The sequence below is a fragment of the Zosterops lateralis genome (genome assembly GCF_965231275.1).
Source record: "Zosterops lateralis genome assembly, contig: HAP1_HAP1_SCAFFOLD_213, whole genome shotgun sequence".
Classification (NCBI taxonomy): Eukaryota; Metazoa; Chordata; class Aves; order Passeriformes; family Zosteropidae; genus Zosterops; species Zosterops lateralis.
Window position 1 is genome coordinate 15,482 of NW_028154480.1, and position 22,460 is coordinate 37,941.

At 39.0% G+C, this 22,460-nt stretch overlaps 1 protein-coding gene across 2 annotated transcripts; it reads right to left on the bottom strand.

The window, feature by feature from the left end:
• Positions 1-742: 742 nt before the first annotated feature.
• Positions 743-22,192, bottom strand: LOC310923702 (CCR4-NOT transcription complex subunit 7). Of its 2 annotated transcripts, XM_083885630.1 has the most exons (7): positions 22,108-22,192; positions 21,307-21,515; positions 20,860-21,053; positions 17,828-17,989; positions 12,282-12,426; positions 6,504-6,614; positions 744-3,110 (listed from the first exon to the last, which is right to left on the bottom strand). In XM_083885630.1, exons 2-7 carry the CDS (start codon positions 21,421-21,423, stop codon positions 2,982-2,984), a joined length of 858 nt encoding a protein of 285 aa, XP_083741756.1. In that variant the 5' UTR covers positions 21,424-21,515; positions 22,108-22,192; the 3' UTR covers positions 744-2,981. The 2 variants fall into 2 exon arrangements, with proteins under 2 accessions (XP_083741757.1, XP_083741756.1); XM_083885631.1 differs by lacking the exon at positions 22,108-22,192 and having other exon boundaries at positions 743-3,110; positions 21,307-21,483.
• Positions 22,193-22,460: the final 268 nt, after the last annotated feature.

A 22,460-nucleotide genomic window follows, 5' to 3' on the forward strand; every position in this document is an offset into this window, starting at 1 on the left:
TAGTTTTAATGAGGAAAGGAACTAAATGCTTAAAATAAATATATATATATATATATATAAAAAAATAGTGACAGAGAACATAAGGTTCCTGGAACACTCATCTGACTCCAGAAGCCAAAAATACAAGTGGATTAAAAATAGATCAAATATAACAGGTTTTGATATTGCATTTCTCCTGACAAACCTACTCAACAACAGTGTATTTTAAATGGATTGAGAAAAGCAGAGGCCTAGAAAGAGAATTCTTGTCTCTGAACAAAAAGGTGAACGTCTAGACAGCTGGAACAGTGCCTGCACATTATTTTTTGCAAAAGCAATTAAAGCTGGCCACTTTGGAAACAGAATTCAGGCTCTGAAATTTACACGTAATGATCCTACAAATAAGAAATCACTTTTTTCATAATCTCTACAATTCACAATTTAAATCACTCCTTAATGGAAACTAAATCTAATTTTGCCAAGGAAATGAATGATGCACAGATGTCTCCCCAGCTGCAATCAACTCTCCAACAGACAGATCACAGTAATCAGACCAAGAGTTCTCTCACAGAATAAAGCATAATCTGTTTCATGCTGACCAGTGGCTTTTGAGAAACTCTTTTGTTACTAGAAGAAAACTCAAGAGTAGAATTCTTTGAAGTGAAATACTGGTTTAGTGGAAGGTGACCCTCTGCACAGCAGAGGGGCTGGAACTAGATTATCTTTTTCAGGTTCCTTTCAACCCAAACCATTCTATGATTCTATGACAGGAAGCAAAGAAAAGCACAGCACAGCATATGGGATGCTCACCAGTCACTTCAAAAGCACATCCCCATCGGCACTAGAACTTTTACTGTAGGCACACATTCAGAAGGCTCTAAAAACTTCTTTTGATCATCGATTAAAAACCTACTTCAAAACAAAAACCCATTAAAGTTCTTCAAAAAGCCATTCTGCTCAAGTTAACCAGATAGCTGTATCCATATGCTTTAGGCAAAGCTACTACTTTAAAGCAAATGCATCAAACTTCAGGAGTTCTTCATTCCCTGTCTGTGCAAACTTCCCCTGGAGGTCACAGTAAGAATTTATCCTGCTTTCACTATCACTATCTTAAAGCCAAAGACAACTGAAGTTAAAACAAGTCACCATCATCTAAAGCATAATGGTATAAAAGTACTAATGGGATTAGGATGTCTCAGAAGTAAATTGCAATCACCCCTCTTCCAACTCAGGACACTAAGAAATAAATTACTGGAAACCCCTGAACATAATTCTGCTCTGAATGTGAAATCAGTCAGGGAGCAGCAAGTTAGATCACTCTATATCAGCATGTAGAAAAGAACTATCATGCCTAACAAAACAGCTGAACTGACTAAATAAACACATTCCATGAAAAATTTCGCAACAAAACCACCAGTCTGTTGTTATGTAAGAAAACATTTCTTAGGCCTTTATTTACAAAAGCTTTAAAAACAAATACCCTCTGTTATGCAAATTACTTGTTTAAAAAGGACCGCCCAGTTACATCATCATAATTCAATGAGAAAAAATTGTTTGATTTTTTGCTTTTAAGTACAAGATAAAACAGAGTAATTGGTGAACATTTGGAGATTTTTCTGCCGTTGATTTCCGTGTCAAGCACACATACGCGCGCGCACACGCACAGACACACAATGTCACGCATTCCATCATTCCAGGCTAGTATTTAGCTATTCAATACCAAAAAATCCTTCCTGCACAACTGCTCTGTATACATGCTATGCAGTTAAGAACATACTTTAGGGTCCTTGAAAACAGTATATCTAAAATATATTGTAAGATATACTCAAAAATAAACTAGCATTACACTCCTCAGGTAACTTTATTAGCTGGAAGTTATTTATATTTTGTTGTATTACAACAAGTATCTGTAACATCTGTCTTTGTAACAACTACAAAAAAGCATGATTTAATTGTCCTTCTAATTCAATAATTCAATTAAATAGTATTTTTTCAGATCTTTGGGGTTTATCTTCAACTAAACTGACTTACAAAAATCAGGAAATCAAGTACATAATAAATATGACTTCATAAAAAATATCTGAGGTGTACATTGCTAAGATAAAAGCCACAAGGTTAATCAAGGGAAATGTGCCATTACAAGACTCCTACTTTTCCATTATCCTTGAACTCTCAGCTTAATGGCAAAAAGGCTAAAGTCATAGCTGTTCTTTTCCTGAAGCGTGTAAAGCTGTTTTTTCAAGCCTCTTTTCCCCATCACAGAGCGGTTTTAAAGCAGCAGGCCAACCAGCAGTTGACATGTGCAGGATATGTTGGAAGATGACCAAACACTAGTAAAGTAAGAGCAATTACTATGATTTCAGTAGTTTGTTTTGCTTGAACAAACAGAGATTATGCAGCAAATAAGTCCGTTGTGTGGGTTGAGATACCAAGGAAATACAGCCTGAAGCTGCTGAACTTGGCAGATGATTGTTTTCTAGCTGAGGGCAAAAGAAAAAACCAAAACAAACTTCAAATAAAACAGAGGATCTGAGTCAGAGTCGCTCTCTAAAGTGCAAATTTGATGGTCCACAATCTTGAATAGCTAAAACGCCTGCATACTGGAAAGAACAGACACGAAGGGGGAAGTTAGTTATAATCAGAGCCAATTAATTTAGAGAAGGGAAGGGAAAGACAAAAAACTGGAAGAACGATGTAGGCAAGTTTACCAGAATATTCATTATCATTCAGCTTTCCCCTTCTCTCTGCCACACTGATCCTATACATGCTTCTTTACAAATGGGCTTGTTATAAGAGGCCAAAATGTAACCCAGAAAATTTTACGTATCAATATTAAGATCAAAATCTGTGATAGGAACAGTCAAGTTTAGTACATAGAAAGGCAGAAAAGAAAGTGTGCTGAGAAAGGAGGGAAAAAAGCCTTAATTGTCCAAGGGGTTCAACCAGAGATAAAACCTATATACAAGCATGTGGAGGTCAAAAAGACGGCCTTTCATTTCATGTCATGACTGTTTGTTGGCTTCTTCTTCATAAGCGTTTCCTGTGCCATTTTGTACATAAGATGACCCCGAACCAAGACCGTATAAGTGGCCACAATACTTGGCATCATCAATGTGATCTTCAAAGAACATCTAAAAAGTTAAAAGGGAGACATGAATTATTGCTAAAGAAAAGGTTCACTTTCAACAGAACTGTAGAAAGGCTTAAAAATTACTTTATTTTTAAATAAGATATCAAATCCCAAGGTGCAAAAGATGATATAATTAGTATAATAAGACACTTAATGTCAACACATTATCACAATGTGCTATATGACACAATTATTTAAATCTGTCAGAAATACAATCAGTCTTCCTGTGCACTTCTCCCAATTAAATGGCCAAATGCAATGTTTTCACAATTTTGTATTATTAGTCATTATTCAACATATCTGCAAGAGCAACAAAGATATTTCTCCATCTGATTTCTGTGGCGCTTCTTACAACAGGCATATACTTAGCATCATCAGTGCCTGTTCCCTTACCTCTCCTCAGTGTGTTTTCACCATACTCTGTCTTGGAATAGAGATATCCTGATTTATATTATATAGGTTTGGGGGTGGGGAGGATGAGCACAAAACCCACTTGTCCTGGGGTGATTTATGATGCTTGTATCCCCAACTGTCCATTCTGTTTATGCTGGATATTGAGTTCTGCACTTTTAAGTCTGGCTCCAAGAGTGAGGGGAGAGAAGGAGGGCACAGTTTGTTTGCAGAACCTGCACTTGCTCCCTGCACTCCTTCTCACAGACAGCTGCTGTCTGCAACACAGACATGCTGGAGAGAGCTCTCCTTTGCTTTTAGTTAGGTTTTTGTTAGCTAGCTCTGGACTGAAAACCCAGAGGAGAACCAGGAGCTCACACCTGTGGCCCAATGGGGCCCAGGATGTGGCATTTTCCAGCCCAAGAAGGACTGATAAGAGACTGAGCGAGCCAAGCTACCCCCTACAAACGGAGTTTCTGAATTTGCCATGTCCTCAGAACAATTAGAGGTTTTATCGTTTTTTTTGTTGTTGTTGTTGTTTGTTTGTTTTTCATGCTTGTGAATACTTTGCTTGTTAAATAAACATTTTTTTCCACTTTTCTCCAAGGAAATTTTTTCCTGAACCAATTGGGGGAAGGGCTGCTTGAATTTGCTTTTCGAGAGATTCGGAGATTACCTCCCAAAATTTGCCCTAAACCAGGACACCATTATAGAGTTGAGAGAAATGCAGAAAGATGCATTTTCAGCTCCTCACAGAGGGGAACTTCATTTAATGAGGAACAGCGAAATTTTATACCAAGACTGCATTTACACTTTACAAGTCTAGATTGCAAATGGAACCTTTCAGTGGAAGACAAAATAAAGCCCATGATATTCTGATACTCTGCCTTTCAGACTTGGGTTTTCAAGCACAAAATCACAAATTATCTTGCAAAAACATGAAGACACACATATATACAAACATTTTCCACCCTAAAACCTTCACAGCAATCCTGGACACCCCAGTGGATCACATTCTGAATCATCATCAATATCAGAAATCTAAGACAGGCGGAAGTATGCAGGAACAGAATGGATGCAATACACAATCTAAACATGGAGGCCTGTATATACCACACAGTTCAAAACTTCTCCCTTCAAGCTTTGTTTTTAGCAGCACAGTCAGGATGGAACTGTAGGAATCAGAGACTTTAATTAAAAGTTTTACAACCCCCAACAGTTCTTAATGAAATAAAACAGGTAGGAAAAGCCCAAAATAACAATTCTACTCTTGTAGTTTAATTATTTAAGTATTCCTGATGGAAAGAAAAGGATCAGTAACTTTTCTGGCTGGCACACCCAGCAAGCAAGTTGCATCTCCTTTACAGCAATTAGTAACAAAACTCTGTGCTTCAAAAAGCATTGTAAAGTGAAATCTTTTTAATCAAAAATACATTTTTAAACACTGAACTCTGCTGACAAACTTTTAAAATCTACATTAAATGTATTTCTCTCTGCTTACTACTGTGTTCTTATTTAGAAATGCTGTATTTGCAAAGAGTATTTAGAAGTACTGGGGAAAAAATTCATTATCAGTCCATATCTGTTGGCTTAAGTAAGTGTGTTGTAATTGCTTAATTTGGGATTGCTACTTCTGGTAAAAGCTTTTAGTAAATAAATTCAATCAGCTAGTTTGCCACCTAACACAAACTGCATCTCATTAAAGAAACTATCATGAGTTTGAACCTTTACTCTAGAAAACTAACTTGAAAGGCTGTATCTTAAGCATGATTATCATATGCTTCCCTTTCTTTGCTTTGGATTTTGCTTCAAATTCAAGAGTGGAAGTTTAACAATACCAGGCAGACAGCAGGTAGCTGCACTGTGCTCAGATCATAGCTGTGCTCAGATCGTATGGTTTACGTATTACCTAACATAATCCTTTTTATTGCACCTGGAGCCCGTGACCTGCTTGACAGCTCCAACAGTTCCAGCAGAGGCAGAACAGAGTGCTAGGATGAGCAAACCAGCTTAAACCATCATTCTTCATTGTTCAGTTGCTGTGTCCCTAATATTTGCCACAATCTCGTGGTCATTTTCTCCCTCATACAAGAGGCTGGACTTCAGAAGGCAGACTTCAGCATATAGTACTTAACATGATTAAATGATGAGGTTTGATATTGCCATCTGTTTTGACATGGTAAATGACATTGAATTGCTGGAAGAATGCCATGTTCTGATGCACTGGCATTTGTTCAGTGCAACTGCTTTCCAGAAGAGGCCTGTTTGACATTTGATTGTTCTGCTAATGCAAAATATCCTAATATTTTCCTGTTGTATGCAGACAAGTACCACGGAAATGTGAAGCTTGTAAGACCTGACTGTTCTTGCTGAAAACCTTGAATTAACTGACCTTTAGAACCTTAGTTAAACTGTGCTTCGCTCAATGGCAAGGAAAACAAAATGCATGGAAATTCTCCTAAGCAGCCTCAAAGTCATTATTTAATACACCTCTAACCTGAAAGTTTAGCTAGAAGTGGTTCATACACATTCCTTCCCCATCTTTCAGCCTGCCACACAGAGCAGTACACACCAGCTGGATATTGCACTGAACAAAAGCTCAAAAGTAAAAAAACAAACTGGCTTGAGTACAGTCGCCCAGAAATGCGTCCGGCTTCAGCAGTTCATAAATCACTGCAGCAGCCACCTAAAAAAGGGCAGCCTGCAGAACAGGTGAGGAAAAAACACCCCAAAACAAAACTTAACAAAAAATCCAAAAGTCAGGCCTAGGCTGGAATTGGGAAGAAATACTCACTCACAGCAGGAAAGCAAGAAATCAGTAAGGGTGGTTCACACTTACTCAGGGAAAAATACAGATGTTCTCATATTTGTCAAGAAAGGATTGACCCCTGAAGCCCTTCAGAAACTTCTTTAAAATACCACAGACTTATCAGAATCAGCAATTCCATGTGACTCACGGCACATTACATTATTATAATGAAAATAAAACAGTATGTCCACCTACTTCTCTCATTTTGAAAAAGGCCATTCCTGTGAGTAACGAATCGGATCCTGCCTGATGCTGTGGTCCTATCCTTTCCAGCTCCAATTGCTCAGCCACTTCCTGTAATCCACCCTGAAAAACAAAACATTTTTGTTAAACGCTGAAAAAAGTTAAATTAGAACATGGAACAGCTATATTTGGGAAAATCTATTACACAGGCCATATAACCTCAGGCATATTTTAATATCTGCATAGTAGCTGAAACAGCCATTATACCAGAAAATGCACACCAGGAGAATCAAACTTTCCATATCAAACAGGATTAATAGTCTCTGTCAGTATTGACTAAAAGTAGCATCTGCACCCAACAAAACTAGTAGTCCTTATGTTCCAGCTTCTTCAGTAACCAGATGTCATTACTTAGCAATTCCTTCAAGATGACTGTTGATACAATGATTTAAAAGGAGAGACTACAAGGCTGTAGAGAACACACCAAAGCTGCCAATCTATCTTCTCTAAAAGGTAAGACTTCTCCAGTTTTGAAGGCTATTTTCTTCTCAGTAAGTTTATGTGAAAAATTATCCCCTTAACTGCAAAGTGACTAAATAAACATAATTTTAGTGTCCTCTCTAAAACAGTAGCTTCTACATGTGAGAGCAAATCTGTCAAAATTTGGTTTGGTTTCACACAGATAACACTGATCGGCTGAACGACAGATGTGTAATACTGTAACGGCAGTCTTTTAATACTGTGAGCACATGATTGTACAAAGACTTTTTTTTAAATTCATTAAGCTATAAAGCAACTGGCAAGACTTAAGCACATGAACATTCTTAAAGCTCTAAAAAGATTAAAAAGGGAAAAAAAAAAGAGAGACTGTTTAGTGCTGCCATACGCATTGAAAGGCAAAAACATTGCAGAGGCAATGCTTTTAAATAAAGAATGCCTAGAGTTCACCTTCCCATGCACTCTCAACCTGTTTCAAGTACAGGGAGTGAAGCAGTAAGAGGCAAAAGTGTAACAGTCAAAATTAAAACTCAGGGAGCTATAAAGGACTCCAAACTGAAAATCAGATCAAACATTATGAAAATTCCTTTGAATCTTAGGGCAACATGTTTGGGTCCAGGTTTTTGTTTAAAAAGATGGAAGCTTCAATAATACAATTCCCAAATAACCTACAATTCCCAAATACCTACAAACTAACATGAAAACCTGGTACTGCTATTACTACTTTTAGTCTTTCTTAAGCATCAGAAAAACACCTAACAATACCTGATCGCTTCCTCCACCACACTACCCTGACCCAGAAGTGAGCCCTTCCCCCATGCCCAAAAAATGATGTGAGATGTCAAAGAATAACCTCCATGTCCTAGCCATGCCCCATCCTGGCTACTGCAAAAAATCACCTTGTCCTGGCTGGAACCAGAACATTATCCATTTCTTATTCCATACTATCTATGTCATATCCAAATCTTGTAACTTCCAAAACTTTATGCATATATTCCCACACAAGCACAGATATAATTTCTTTAGTCAATGGCCTTCCCTCTGAGAAGTCTGTTAATTTAGTCCACTACTGTAGGTTTTATTTATCCAAATGTCTTCCAAGGCAGGAGGGCTAGTGTGCTGTCAGCTCATTGTAATCTGCATCAGGAGCTCATGAGTGGTATGTGTGGACCACTCCAGACTCACTGGCCACAGCAGTTATGGATTTCTCTCACACTTGACAGGGGTCACCTCCAGAGGCTGAGAGTTTCTGTCCTCTTCTCAAATCCCCACCAGGATTGGGATACCAGTTGCTTGGCTTCACTACCATCTGGTTTCATATTTGAGCCATGATATTCCAACATCAGAGCAGCCAGCTCATCTGGGGCTTTCATGACTAACAGCTGAAATCTTTTCACTTAACTCACCCAGGGACAGGAACTGGGTGATTATCTCTAACCCTGCTTCTTCCTCCTGCTGTGAGAGCACTACTTCCTCTTTATCCCTCACTATGCAAACTGATTTGGTCCTGGATTCCTTCTTCTGTGTAGGTGTGACTGTTACTGGCATGAGTTATTCTTCTGGTTCAGCTGCAGTTTGATGGTCACAGCACCTGTTGATCTGCTTTCCTCCTCTTCCCTTCAGGGTTCTGTCTAGCATTGGACTGTATCCAATAAAGAGCAGCCAGGGCCTAGCACACTTCAGTAAGATGATTCTTTATGGAGTTGCCACAGCATTCTTCTTGTAAATATTCTGTCACTTTATCAAGGTCTTGTAGTGACACTCTCAAAAGATTGGAGCAGAGAATTTTCAAAAAAATATGGCCCATTTTTTCCCACATTCCATGCTACTCATGACTATCCTCCCTTGGACAGGTCTCTAACTTCCTAGAAATCTCTGTCCTGATTCTAGACACACCATTGACTGTAGTGACTCTAAACATGGTGTAGACCACACTGAGGAGACATAGCCAACACAGGAGCAAGAACACATTTTCCTCAACATCCAAAGGAAATTCAAAATTATCAGAAGCTATTCTAACAGGCCTGAAGGAGAAAAAGGTAACAAAAAGCTGGGGAAAGCTATCCTCCCCATTCTCTCCACAAACTAGGTATGATTAGCAATGGACTCCCAGAGGTAGCACCCAAGGTAAGGGTAGGAGAGCAGCACTGAATACACTGAATATCCCAAATGATCCTCATTGCCGTTGATGTTACGATGTCATAAACATGACTCTAGTTCATACAATCAACATACACCAACAAAGCAATCCTGGTCTGAAAAAGAGAACCCAGACGGGCACACAGTACATATATAGCAACATACACAGGGTTAAGTACCACACTCACACAAATAGAGCAAGAGACATTGTGACCATTGGCTCTGGATCTAATAGGGCAACTGCTTAGATGAAATTTGTTTCCGACCTACTCTGATCAGATCTCAACCCTCCACGCCCCACACTGGGTGCCAAGTAAGGCTGTCATGGTTTAGGAATGGTATTCTCTAATTTAGTGCTTCTACTAAAACCACTCCAAACTACGCTGTTGCTCACTCATTCTCCCATGGCCAACTGCAGAGGAGAACTGGAGGTACAAAAAGTGAAGATCACAGGTTGAGATATGAACTACTTGCTGGAAAATAGCAGCGAGATAAGAAAACAAACAGAAATAGCAACAATACTAGTGACAGATTGTGCAAGAAAAGAAACATTATTGCTCACCCACAGAAACACCTGACAATAATACCTGATCAATCCTTCCAACACACTACCCTGACTCAGAAGCACGCCCTTCTCCCATGCCCAGAAAATGATGTGAGGTGTCACAGAATAACCTCCATGTCCTTGCCATGCCCCATCCTGGCTACTGCAAAAATTCACCCTGTCTTGGATGGAACCAGAACAGAAAACTATAAGACTACTGAGATTCTCTTTCAGGTAAGACTTTTGCACTCCAGATAGGTATGCTTCACTCTTGGAGAAGGACAAATTCTTCCTAGATTTTCAGAGTTATCAACCTTCCAAAAAAAAGGCTACAGAATAATTTACATAATTACAACCATGGTCAGCAGCAAATCTACTTCAAACTATCATTTCACGGCACAGTCTTAGAGCTTATTGTTCTGTACAAAACCCCAAATAAAAAGCAACTTTCCAACAAGATCTACGATCTACTTTACTTAGGATTGCCACTACTATCAAAAGGTTTGGAATTATCTACATAAAAAGCTTTTTAGACTGTAAGCAAGAGTTTAACGTATAATACATTACTATCCCAAGTCAACTCTCAATCTGCATGCCAGTAAAGTCATAATAACAGACTAAATTTACAGAGTACTTAATTCCACAAATAAAGCATCAAACAGATTTCCATTTTTGAAGACTATTTCTCTTTCCAATGCCAAGAATCTTTTTTGGGTGTGTGGGGGCAGAGAGTGGGGGACCTATACCAGATCAGTGACTATCATACAAAAAATAACTTAGACAAGTCAACAGAAGACAACTGCACAGCTGTTCAATTCGCTGCAATTTAATGAAGATCAAAAGTGACACGTTAGGAGACAGCACATGCATTTTTAGAGTCACAATACTAAATGTTTTTTCAGGCAGCTTCTCTTAGTACAGTTCAAATTCACCATCATTTCATCACTGGTAAATTTGGAGGGGTAAGATAGTCCATTTCCCTTCCCCTGATGTCCCTATCAGTCTGTAGGTTAGGTGAGTGGATCAAAATCTACTGTAGGAAAGCTGACCTACATATTCAGCTCCGAAAAAAAGAATCACCCTTGTTCTTATGGTTTGCTAAAATGAGACCTGTGAAGGTTTTTCTTGTCTGACAAAAAAATATTAGTGTCTATAAACAATGCAGGTTACACACAACTATGCCTTGATTATGCCAGAAACTACAATACCCTCTTTACCCAAGCCCACTGGGAATGGCATCTCTGAATGGTGACATGGAACATCCATTTGTCACCTTTTCTATGTCACTAAATTTGGAATATACATTCTGTTCTTCCAAAGTGTGTCACCAGATAGGCACCAGATGCTCTGCTTTGCTTCACTGGGAGTGAGAAAGTGAGGACTTTTGGGGCAGGTTTCCGCCCCCATCCCCCCACCCTGCCTAATTTAAGACTCCTGAAGTTTAGGAGCATTTAATTTTTACTCCTGGCCTCTGTGGAGAAGAAGTGCTTTTAAGATGTTCCCTAACACACAGCCATTTGCCCAGATGATTATACCACTTACAATTCTGTATGAACACAGATAAGTATACATTTCTTACTAACTGGAAGGGTGATCTACATTTTCAACACTAATTTGATTAACAAAGGATTCACACAATTTACCTCCCACAAAAGCAGGCTACTACTCAAAGTGACACACTCTGCTAGTTCATCTCAGAAAGAAACAGGACTGAGCAGCACACAGAGCAGTAGTTCAGCACAACAAACTGGCAAGCCATTCCTTAGTTAGGTTTGATGTTACTAAGGTGAGTGTTCTCTTCCTCCTGCAGGTTATCATTAAGAAATCCTAGAGAGTTAAATTACCTTCCATAAAAGCAACAAATCATCAACTGCCTCAGATGAGTGATGCACCTCACTCCAGCAGCAGTCCAGACTCTTAACAGCTCTTTGGCAAGTCAAGCTGTTAACAGTAACAGTGCCTTTAGTATCTTTCTTTCACTTGCTGTTTTCCCCTTCACACACTTAGCTCCAGCTCCCATTCGTTCTCCAATCCAATAAGGTATCCAAATTTTATGCCTGATAGAGTAAGCCAATTAGTAGCCCCGCTGGCCTGACATGAGAGATTAGTTCCTAGCTCATTTTTTTTTCCTAGAAGTCATATGTTGTCCCTGAACATATGTTGCTTTTTATCATTGCTTATGGGGCCATCTGAAACATTCTTCATTTCTCTTCCCAAGACACTTTCACATTATCATCTTGCAATTACTTCTGCCTAGATGACTGCAGTCCTTAAGTGGACTGTACAGTGAGAAATAAGAGTATATGAGACCCATCAATTCTTACGGCTAAGGAAATGAAGAATTAATTCCATGGGTTTACCATCTATCAACAAAGTATTGTAAATACAGTTTCAACATATTTTTAACTGGTAAGCCGTTACAAAAATTGATTTGTGCTCTTGCTTGCTTCTAACAATGCCTTTAACATTGAATATATAAAGCCTGAGATAAAAATGCTTAATATGCACCATTGAAGAAATAGCAGACAATGAAAATAAAGTATTTTTAAGCATGACGTACTCTGTCTCCAAATGCAAAACTTCTTCCAAACCATTAACAGATTACTTACCTTCAGATTTTTGCAACTCTTCATGAGATATTTTACATCATAGATGACAGGGAAAAACAACCGCAGTATCTCAAAGAAGTCCAGCTCTTCCTCAGGTAAGTTAGAGTTTGTCAGGATCTTGATTAGATAGCCAAAGTCATATCCGCTGCAAATTAATAACAAAAACAATATAAGCAAGACTTAGAAGCATCCTTCTGACTTCCAACATCAAGTCTTCACTGCACATTGACAGGATATTCTGTTTAAATTCAATGCAACTAAGACTAACTTCTATAACCTTCAATACAAATGGCCCCATTGCAGATTCCAGAGAAAACAGTTTAATTTATTCTGAATGAGGCAAAGTAAAGACGCAAGAAGATCTGTCTACAGGAGTCTCTCTAAATCTCAAGATAAGGTAAGGCTGCTGGGTCTTCATCTGATAACAAGCATTTCCACCAGAAAGACTCCTAAGCTGGTTTCTTTCACATAGACTGGAGTTTCTCACTACAAACTGAGACAGACAGAGACTTCTACAGTTCTTGAAATCCAAAAGATTAATGAGTTTCCAGAGCCAATGCATGTTTATGCCTGGAGGAAAGTCTAACCCTTAGCAACAAAGAGGAACTGTCTTTCAACTTTTCCAATTAAATCAGCACACAGACAACTAAAAACTTTAATAGCTTGTAGACTATTACTCTTTCTGGAGGCAACGACAGAGTAAGCTGGAAAAATTTTTGTGTGTACATGAAAGTCTGCAGAAGGCAGCAAGATAACTGAGCAGTGCTTATTCATTAGAAGAAACGGTGGTATTATAGTGTGTACATGGGAGAGGGAAGAGTTTGGGAAGGCTTCCTCCTCTGCACCTTGAGAGAACAAAAGAGGATGCAGGAATGAGGCATGGCAGTAACAGGGAAACCATGTACTTTTACAAAGAGTTATGAGAGGAAACAAGAGGTGTAAGTTCAGGAAAAGACAGATGGCAGGTAATAAAGAAGGACACAACACAACGAAAAGCAGTGAAGACTAGTTATGTTTTTCCCTAGGAGGACAGTGATTAAAAAACCGGATTATTCATGACCTGATCATGAAACTCATCTGTTCTGATCCCTTGTACCTGCAGGACTGCTTATGCACTAAACTAAATGGAGGAGGGATACTTTCTCTTCCATGTTATTAAGTTTGCATTGAAGCAGATCAGTTCCTAGCTTTCACTGACATACAATTTAAAAGATGCCTGTACTAACAGAAGATGAAAACACATAGCAGGGCTGCTTCTACTGAAGGCTTTATCAGTTTTGCTATTTAAGGAACTTCAGTGTAGAGCTGAGGGATGATTCAAGTGAGCAGGTGGCCACCACAGACTCCAAATTTGTAGTTTAAGACTTTGTGTTCATTCTTGATTACACAAGGGTCATACTCAAAACCAAGAATTTTTCAATTTGATAAATACTGGTCAGGATCTTTAACTGCGAGATAAACAACAGAAAAGACCAATCAGCACTATACCACTGATCCTGTGAGGATTTTGGACCCACAAAGAGCGGTGACTTCTGATGCAGGCTCAAGGCTCCAGCTTGCGCACTCAATGTAAATAAATTTACTTTTTGAACCTTTTGCATACAATAAGGTTATCTCTGTCATCTTTATACTACGAGTTTCTAGACAGAGGGTAGAAAAACCTTGAACAAACTGGAGCTAAAGGGACTGTTCCCTACAAGTCCATTAATACAAGATATACAACAGCTATAGACTATTGCACATCTCCCATGGGGGTTTCCAGTGCTCTAAGCAGAAATTTCATGTTTAACAAATCCTGCACTGCATCTGATACTTTGAAGCTGTGCTGGCCACCCTCCAATCTCCACAGTAACAACCACTGGCCAGGGAGCAAAGGAGTCAAAGATAAAGAAGGATTTCAGTTGATGCTTACAAAGTAAAAACTGTAGTAAACTTGGCAAAACAGTAGCTTGGAAGACTTAATTTTATTAGATCATTTGAAGGGGGAGGGAAGTGGTGGGAAAGCCCATATCAGCATAAAGAGTTCTATAGAAGAAGAAAAGAAAAAGTCACATGAGCAAAAAAGGCTGTTCAAAAAGACGCAAAAAGCACTGTTCAGGATTATGGTGACTTACTCCTTTAGTGTTTACAATTTATTAGCTGACTGAATTCCTGACACTGATCACCCTCAAGGCTCAAATGTAACAGTCATATTAAAACTTTTAAAGTGAAAGGAACGTATTTGTGCTACTCCTCTTCAAAAAAAGCTTTTTTTACTTGTCTTCAAAAAACAGTATTTGAATAAAATAATAGAAAAGAGATGCTCTTAAACACTTATGATTTCTTTAAAGAAGGAAGTACTTCAAGAAAAGAAAAGTTAACATTCTTTTACTCTTCATATTGAGAGGGAGCAGGCTATTACAAATAGCAATTTTGATTGAGAATTACACATTTTTTCACCTGGAGACTGTAGCAAATCCAAGCTTACAGACACAAGAACTGTCACTCTGAGACTAAGACAGATCCAGTAAAACAAATTTTAAGTGGCCACTGCTGAATGCTAAGAGAAGGCAAAGAAAGTCCATGGTAAGCAATTATGTAATTACCTGCTCATTAAAGAAGTTTTCTTCTAATCCTCTAGCAGTGATTAGTGGTTGGTTTATACCCTGAAGCACACAGGGTTCCTTGCCTTAAAAAACTTGCACCATTTCTAATATAATCACCTGAAATTGCTTAGCACAACAAGCCACAATCTATGGAGCTATACAACACAAGCACTTACTCTTACAGACCTTTGTTTTGTTTTTCCAGTGAACATGGACAGCTCTAGGCAATAAGAGTAAAGATCAAACACGCCTCAATTTCTTTCTCTTACTATCAAAGGAAGAATCCAGATAGCCAATTAACAATGAATTCTACTCAAGCACCAAGCCTCTGAAATAAAAACTTGCAAGAGTTGAGAAAGCTTTGGTTCATTTTATAACACCAACAGAAATGAGCCAACAGATTAAATTTTACTGAAATTAGTTAGACACAAATGATTATTGAAACACATTAGCTTGGAACTTTGCAGCATCCCAAGGTCATCTGGGTTTTTCTTTCAAAAAAGTGTATTTTCACAGACTCTCCAGAGGCAGACAAAGGAGGTTGCACACAACTGGACACTCAAAGCTTCAGCAGAGCAGATGCTTGAACATCCCCAAAATCAGCATTTGAGCTGTTCCTTCCTAACTTGCTAGACTGTCAAGCACTCACAGCTCTTTTGATGGTGCTAAAATTCCCAAATTCAGGGCTTCCCCCTCCTCTCTCATTGACTCAAACACATTTTAATGCGCACACACATCAGATTTGATGAAGTTGTCCATGAAGTTGCAATACACAAGAATTGGTGATATGACAGTGCAAGTATTTCTTCACTCATATCTGACAGAACTGCAGGTCCACACAGATTTGTCAACATGTCAGGATGCCAAGGAGTTACATCAAATGTGGAGAATGAAAGCATATGGAGAGAACTACTTGACAAGCAAAGAGCTTAGAAATGAGCTGCATAAAAGTTCAAGGAAATCAAAGACTAGAAAATTAAAACCAAACTTTATACTCTGAGAAAGGAGTAATTCTCTTCTCCCACTTAATATGGGACTCAATTTTTAAGAGTTAGTAGTAATCTAAGCATTTTAAGGAAACAGAGGCAATAGCACAGTCAGCAACTACCAGGCACAGCTTTATCAGTTGTCAAAGAACTACTGCATGGAGAGCCTAAATGGAGCAAATTTTCAACTGAGCTGCCTAAGTTTCCACTGACAGAACATAATCACAATAAAAGATGGATTTAGAAACAGCTGTTCACTATTCTTTGAGGCACAGTTTATACGACTCATGCTCTTTTATAGCTTTGCGTAATTTTGGTTTCCTCAGAACTTAACCCACTTACTCCAAGGTTTTGTGCTCAAGATAATATCAACAAGGTCTGGAAAAGCACTAAAGCTTTAAATATAATAATTAATATATTATATTGTGTTTGACAAACATTTGCTGAACAACTGTCTTAAGAGAATTTCTAAAGACACGTTCAGTGAAATCCACAACAGAAACTCATTTTAGCACAGATGAAACTGGAAGACTTCTATTAATAAAGCCATTTAAAAAACACCAGTTTGAGGCTGAAGCTGCTTCTACATGGCATCCTCTGCTGAGGCACCAGTTACACGTGTAACTTGCCTCCCCTTCTCTTGAATCATCCAATATTACAGTAGTCAAGTGTAAATCACAAATACATACATAAGAGTCCATAACACTGTGTTTAGGAAGCTGAGAAAAACTTAATACTCATTTGGCTTTTGTAGTTATTCAGGCACAATTTAAGCCATTCTTGTTACAGTATTCTTCCCCAAGGTGCTATTCTAGAAGCAAACTAGCAAGAGTAAGATTATTTTAGAGTCATACTGTGAGTTGAAACAGCTGTTAAGTGGAAGATGGAAGTGACAACTGTGCTCACAGGATCCTTCTTTGTTTAATTGTCTTTTCTTTTAAATCTTTCTGCTTTGGAAACTCAGCCTAGCACTTCTTTCTTCAAAACAAATCAAAACCACAACTTCTGCAACATGCACCCTTCTACTACTGTTACACATTCCTTGCCAAAACAATTCTTGAGTTTGTTTATTGAATAAGTACATCTCTAATTCCATTTGACTTTGTCTTTTCCAACTATTAATACTGATGAAGATTTTTTTTCTATTTTCATCATTTACATACCATCCACCAATACAGCATGAAAGATAAACATGTTTTAGCTGAGACTAATTTACTTTTAGCCTTGTTCATTCACTGACTTCCTTACAAGACGGTATTTAAGGCATCAACTCAAGGGCATACCATAGGAATAAGTCCTAAAAGACACTGTTGCTTGCAAAAATTTTGGCATGTAGTTAGCTAAAAAACAATTACTGTGTATGTTTTTAAAGTGTTAAATCTTATTAACACTCAAAAATCTTTTGTATCGTGACAGATTCATAGAGAATTATCATTCATCTTTCTATTTCTACTTGAGAGACTGACTCCATTGATGGAATAAGCAGTAAAATACATGCATAAGGCTTATCAGAGATCTGCTTCCAAGCTGAGTAATTTCTTCTGCCTAGATTAGCAGATTTACAACAAATTTAAGAGTGCTTTATAGACTTCTTCACTGATAACTCTCTCCCATGAAACAAACACTATTTCCTCAAGAATTGCTTAGGAATAGTTTGCTTTTAGTAATGTTCCTGTTATTACTTGCACGTGTACAGCGCCACCTGCTGGTTTAGCAATTTTGTGGTTTTCAGCTTTACAATTTTCTGGTTATTGCATAAACACCAAAGCCAAAAACACCAGTAAAACCCCTGGGCCCTCTATTTTTCCAATACAAAATGGTGTTAGGAGTATTACAGCAGAAATATTTCCTCAGTCTTACCAACCAAGATATGGGCTACATGCACAGCACCTAAAAGTCAGGAGATGTGAAATCCAAGCTCTAGAATTCCAACACCAGATGATGAAACCTCAAATAATTAACATGCAGCATTTACCTATGAAAGGAAAGCCACTTGACTCCTTCACACAATACAACTCCTGATGTCATAAGCAGTTCTGCAAAGTACTGTGTCTCAATTCCTTCTTCTTCATGCTTTTTAAACTGAATTCCAGATGTCGTCAACAGTTCAATAGAGTCCTGAGCATACATATCTTCTCTAAAAACAAAGAGGAAAAGTAAATTTCCAAAATCTACAAGCCTCAACGAGGTAACATTTCTTTTTTGCTATTCCACAGACTTCACTAGCACAGAACAGGAGCAATTTGACTTTGTTCCAGGTTAATTAATTACAAAACCAAACTTTTCAAAGTTTTTTTTTAACCTTCATCATTTCACCATTCCCAGCACTTCCATACTTACAATCTTCAGAAAAAAAATAGTTCCTGCTCCTCTTCCAGTTACCTATAACCACTCTTTTGCAAGCCTACAGATGAAAGTGCATCTATAGAACTTATTTGATAAAGTACCTGTATAAATCACTCAAATTGTGACAAATTAAATGCAACAGTTGAAGCACTAATACATTACATTACAGAACTATGAGAAATACACTCCAGATCCAAGTACTGAACTAGTTCTCTAGATAATATTTCCGAAAGGTTTTTGTGATTTAAGCTTATGTAAATGTTTAGACTTGTTCATCAAAACTTGTTTCTCAATAAAATTGGAAATGGAGTACTTACTCCATCTAGTCAATCCTTAGAATTCAGGTATCCTAACTTTTTCTTTCTAAATAATGTTTCAATTTCAAAAGCCTATTTTGGACCTAAAATTTTAGAGGATGAAATATTAAGTCCTCTATGATTTGTTTCATCCCCTCCTACCTCTGTGTTTATTCTCTTTAACACTAATTATTTTTTTGGCAATGCCTTAATGATTTCATGCTGAAATTCATGTTTTGGAGATAATTTTCTGCCTAAAGTTTTAACTGTACCATCGTTACAAAAACATGGAATGGTTAAATGAGGAAAAAAAAATAATGCAAGCATGTATCTATTTAAAGAATGAAATTCATTCTACTGTCCACAATATACTACTCCACAAAGTCTCTTCAGTGTACAGTTTTAAGTTTTAATAAAAAACAATCAAAACAAAACACAAAAAAACCCAGACAAGACAACCAATCTATCAAAGTTGACTATTAGGTTCACAGACCTGTATTCCTTATTCCTAATAGCAAGTGATCATTCTTTAGAACATACATATACATCCTTGAGATGTGTTACATCTTTTTTCCTCCCTCCCACACAGCTGCTCATTAGTTCTCCAGCTTTGAGGCATCAGCTTCTCAATACCTGTTTATCTCCATAATACATTAAAAAACCCACTGAAAACAAACCATTTAACCAAAAGGGGGTTTCATTCTAGTTGCTGGTCTGTACTAATCAGGTGCATAGTACGATTAGAGAAATATTTATACTCTTTAAAAGCACACTAAAACAAGACTAAAACAAACCACACACACAAAAAATTACCTTCTAGGAAAAACCAACAGCTGTTTTGCTTTAGGAGGAAAACACTTGGCACAGTGTCACTTCCCAAAAGGATGTTTAGAAACAGACAAAAATAACTAAGCTGTCCATCCATGTAAAAAATATATATAGTAATTTCTCACACAGTACTTACCAAGTTTATATTTTTTTATAACCCCCTCATCAACTAGTAGCAAGGTAATTTGGTGATTACCTATATCTTGCCTTACTAAGCTGTCTTATCTCTGCAGCCTTTGGCACAAATAGATGGAAAACTACTTTTGGTTTCAGTTGTTTGATATTAAGTAGACCTTTGAAGCTCATAACGTAAATGAAGTGTAGCACAGGCCCCTCTTCATAGATCCCAGTTTGGAAGTTATTAATTCACTCCTCTTTCTCTCATAATTAGTAGGTTTAGTATATTCTTCTATTTAAGAAAATAGGTAACTTTTATCCATAATTCATATGGCCAGGTAAGCTTAGAGATACCAAAACACTGAATCTGTGCTTTTCTTTCAAGAGACAATTCACACAAGACTAAACAGAGCATGTCATTGTTCAGATTAAACTGATTTGTGACAATCCACAGCACTACTTGTTTAAAAGAATACACAGATCAAGAGAGGCAGCAGCACCTTTCCTGTTAAGAACTCCAACTACTTTGAAAACAAGTCTTTTCATCTGCAGAAAAAACAAAGGTCTGTTCTCTAAACCTCCTTTGTAGGCTGTGAAATTAACTCATGTATATAAAGTTGTCCAGTTCTCAACTTATAACACAACTGCCAAAAACCCCAAGGCTTGAATGCACTTAAATGTCCTAGAAGTGTTTGCACTGACATTCAATTCAATAGATAATCAACATATGAAAATCTATTAGACCAATTATGTTTACTTCAGAAAAAACAAAATCAAGATACTAGTAACTTTGTCAACCACCAGCTAAAGATATAATTAAAGCACTGGATAAGCGTTTGATCCTCCTGAAAAAGTGAGGTTTATGCTTGAAAAGTTTTATTACTGATAAAAAACACAACTTGAAGTAAAGTTCATGGTATTTTTCCAAGGAAGTAAAAGCCAGCTTGCTTTTTAACCAACACTTTAGACAGAATAATTCAGAACGATAACATCTGACATACTTTTTTGGTCACTTCAGTAACTTTACTTTGTATTTTTTCAAGTGCTGGTATTTTCCGTTTAAAGTATATAAAGAAACAATATGTGATTTCTATAATAACTAGTGAGAGTTAAACTAAGTTAGGGCAGAAGCACTCTGAAATGCTAAACATGAAAACACAGAGCTAACTCTTGCACTAAGTATAAAATGCCTTTCACAATTTTTTTTTTTAAACTGTTTCGCATTTTTGACCAAATTACCAACAGTAAGACAGACAGCACATAAATGAGGGATGAAAGCATGTTTGGCTGACAAAGTTTTCCTTGAGTGTTTATGGTATTCCAGTATTACAATCAGATAGATAACAAAGGTGCTACAGTATCTATACATTTTCAGTAAGTCAGAAACATACACTTAGCAGCACAGAAATTGAATACTTACGTTAAGTTAAATTTAAAATTAAATTGCCAAGTCGAAGTCCCTGGAGGGTATTCTCCCTGCTCATTCATAAATGTCAGTCCTAGCTGAATTATTTTTAGCAAGTCGACATTGCAGCGTAAGAGTTGGTACTGATAGTCTGCGTTGCTCCTGAATTCTCCAATAGGCCTTGCAACTACTCCTGGAAACTCTGTGTCCTGCAAGAGCAGAATTAAAACTTGAACACACAACAGGCATAGAGATCTAACCATATCATAGCTGAAGAGTACTGTGTGTAAAATTAACTTTTCAAAAGACAGAAAATTAGGATCCAGATGTTCACACAGCATTAGTTCAACATTAACATTCCTTCTGCTTTCAGCTTAAAAGGATGAGCAAGTTTACTGATCTCAGCTAAAGTCACGATTTTTTTGCAGTAATTTGCTGGGCAGACATCAAGCATCCACTTACCATAGCTACATAGTTATACTTCCGTATAACTTGACGAATTTTCTTCATCTCTTCATCCAAGTTACAAGCCCAAACTTCACAGATTCTTTGGCTATGGTCTACGGTAGCTGCTGGCATAGTGGGGGGCTTTAGAGACCATACATCAAACGTTACACTTGACCGAGGATCGGTTTCATAAAGAGGATTTCAACTGTTTGGTTTTTTTTAGCCTAAGAGAAACAGAAAGCAAAGCATGAAAGGGTAAGTTTCTACTCTTAGTTATCTGAAAAAAAAAAGGCTTAAGCACCACTAGGTGCTTAAACCACGCTTTACCCTTGTAGATTTCACAAAAGCAAAACAACGTAGCCACCAAAACCACAAGAATTTCGGCTACGCGAGCTCAGATTACCATCAGAAACTAAACCCCTCCAGTTTCGTTAGCGACTGTTTCCTGTCCAAGCGCGGCACGGCGCACTGGTGACACGGATACCGGAGACACCCGGCTCCCCGGGCGCTCCTGCCCCGCGGCTCGGAAGGGCGCGCTCCCGCAGATCCCCGGGCTGCGTGCGGCAGCGAACGGAGCGGCCAAAGGGAGTCACGGCAAACCCAGGGGCAGCGCGGGCGGCCTCCCGAGGCGGGAGCGGCTCCTCCAGCTCCCGAGGGCCGCGCTGAACCAGCCAGCGGCGCGCCGAGACCCACACAGGGTCGGCCGGGTCCCCGCGCGCGTAAAAGGCCCCGGGAGCGGCGGGAGGAGGCGCGGAGGCCGGAGGTGCCGCGGGGCTCGGTGCCGTGTCCCCGCCCGGTGTCCCCGCCCCCGCTCACCCCTCTCGCTCGGGCCGGGCCGCGGCGGGTCTGGGAGGCCCCGCGCGGCCCCCGCGAGCCGCAGGAAGCGCTGCTGCCCCCGGCGCCGCCGCCGCGCGCACAAAGCCATTACATCATCGCCGCGCGCCGCGGCCTTTCCCCCGCTCCCCTCTGGCCAATGGCCGGCCGCGCCGCCTCTCTCCCCCTCCCGCCCCGCCCCTGGGGCCGCTGGGGCGGCGGTCGCGCGGCGCTGACGCGGCCGGGCCGGCGGCGGCTCCGGGGCGGGGCAGGGGCGGCGGGGCCGCGGTCGCGCGCAGGCGCGCGCGGGCGCTCGGTCGGGTGCGCGCGGTGCCGCGGGAGCCCTCGCGCCCCTC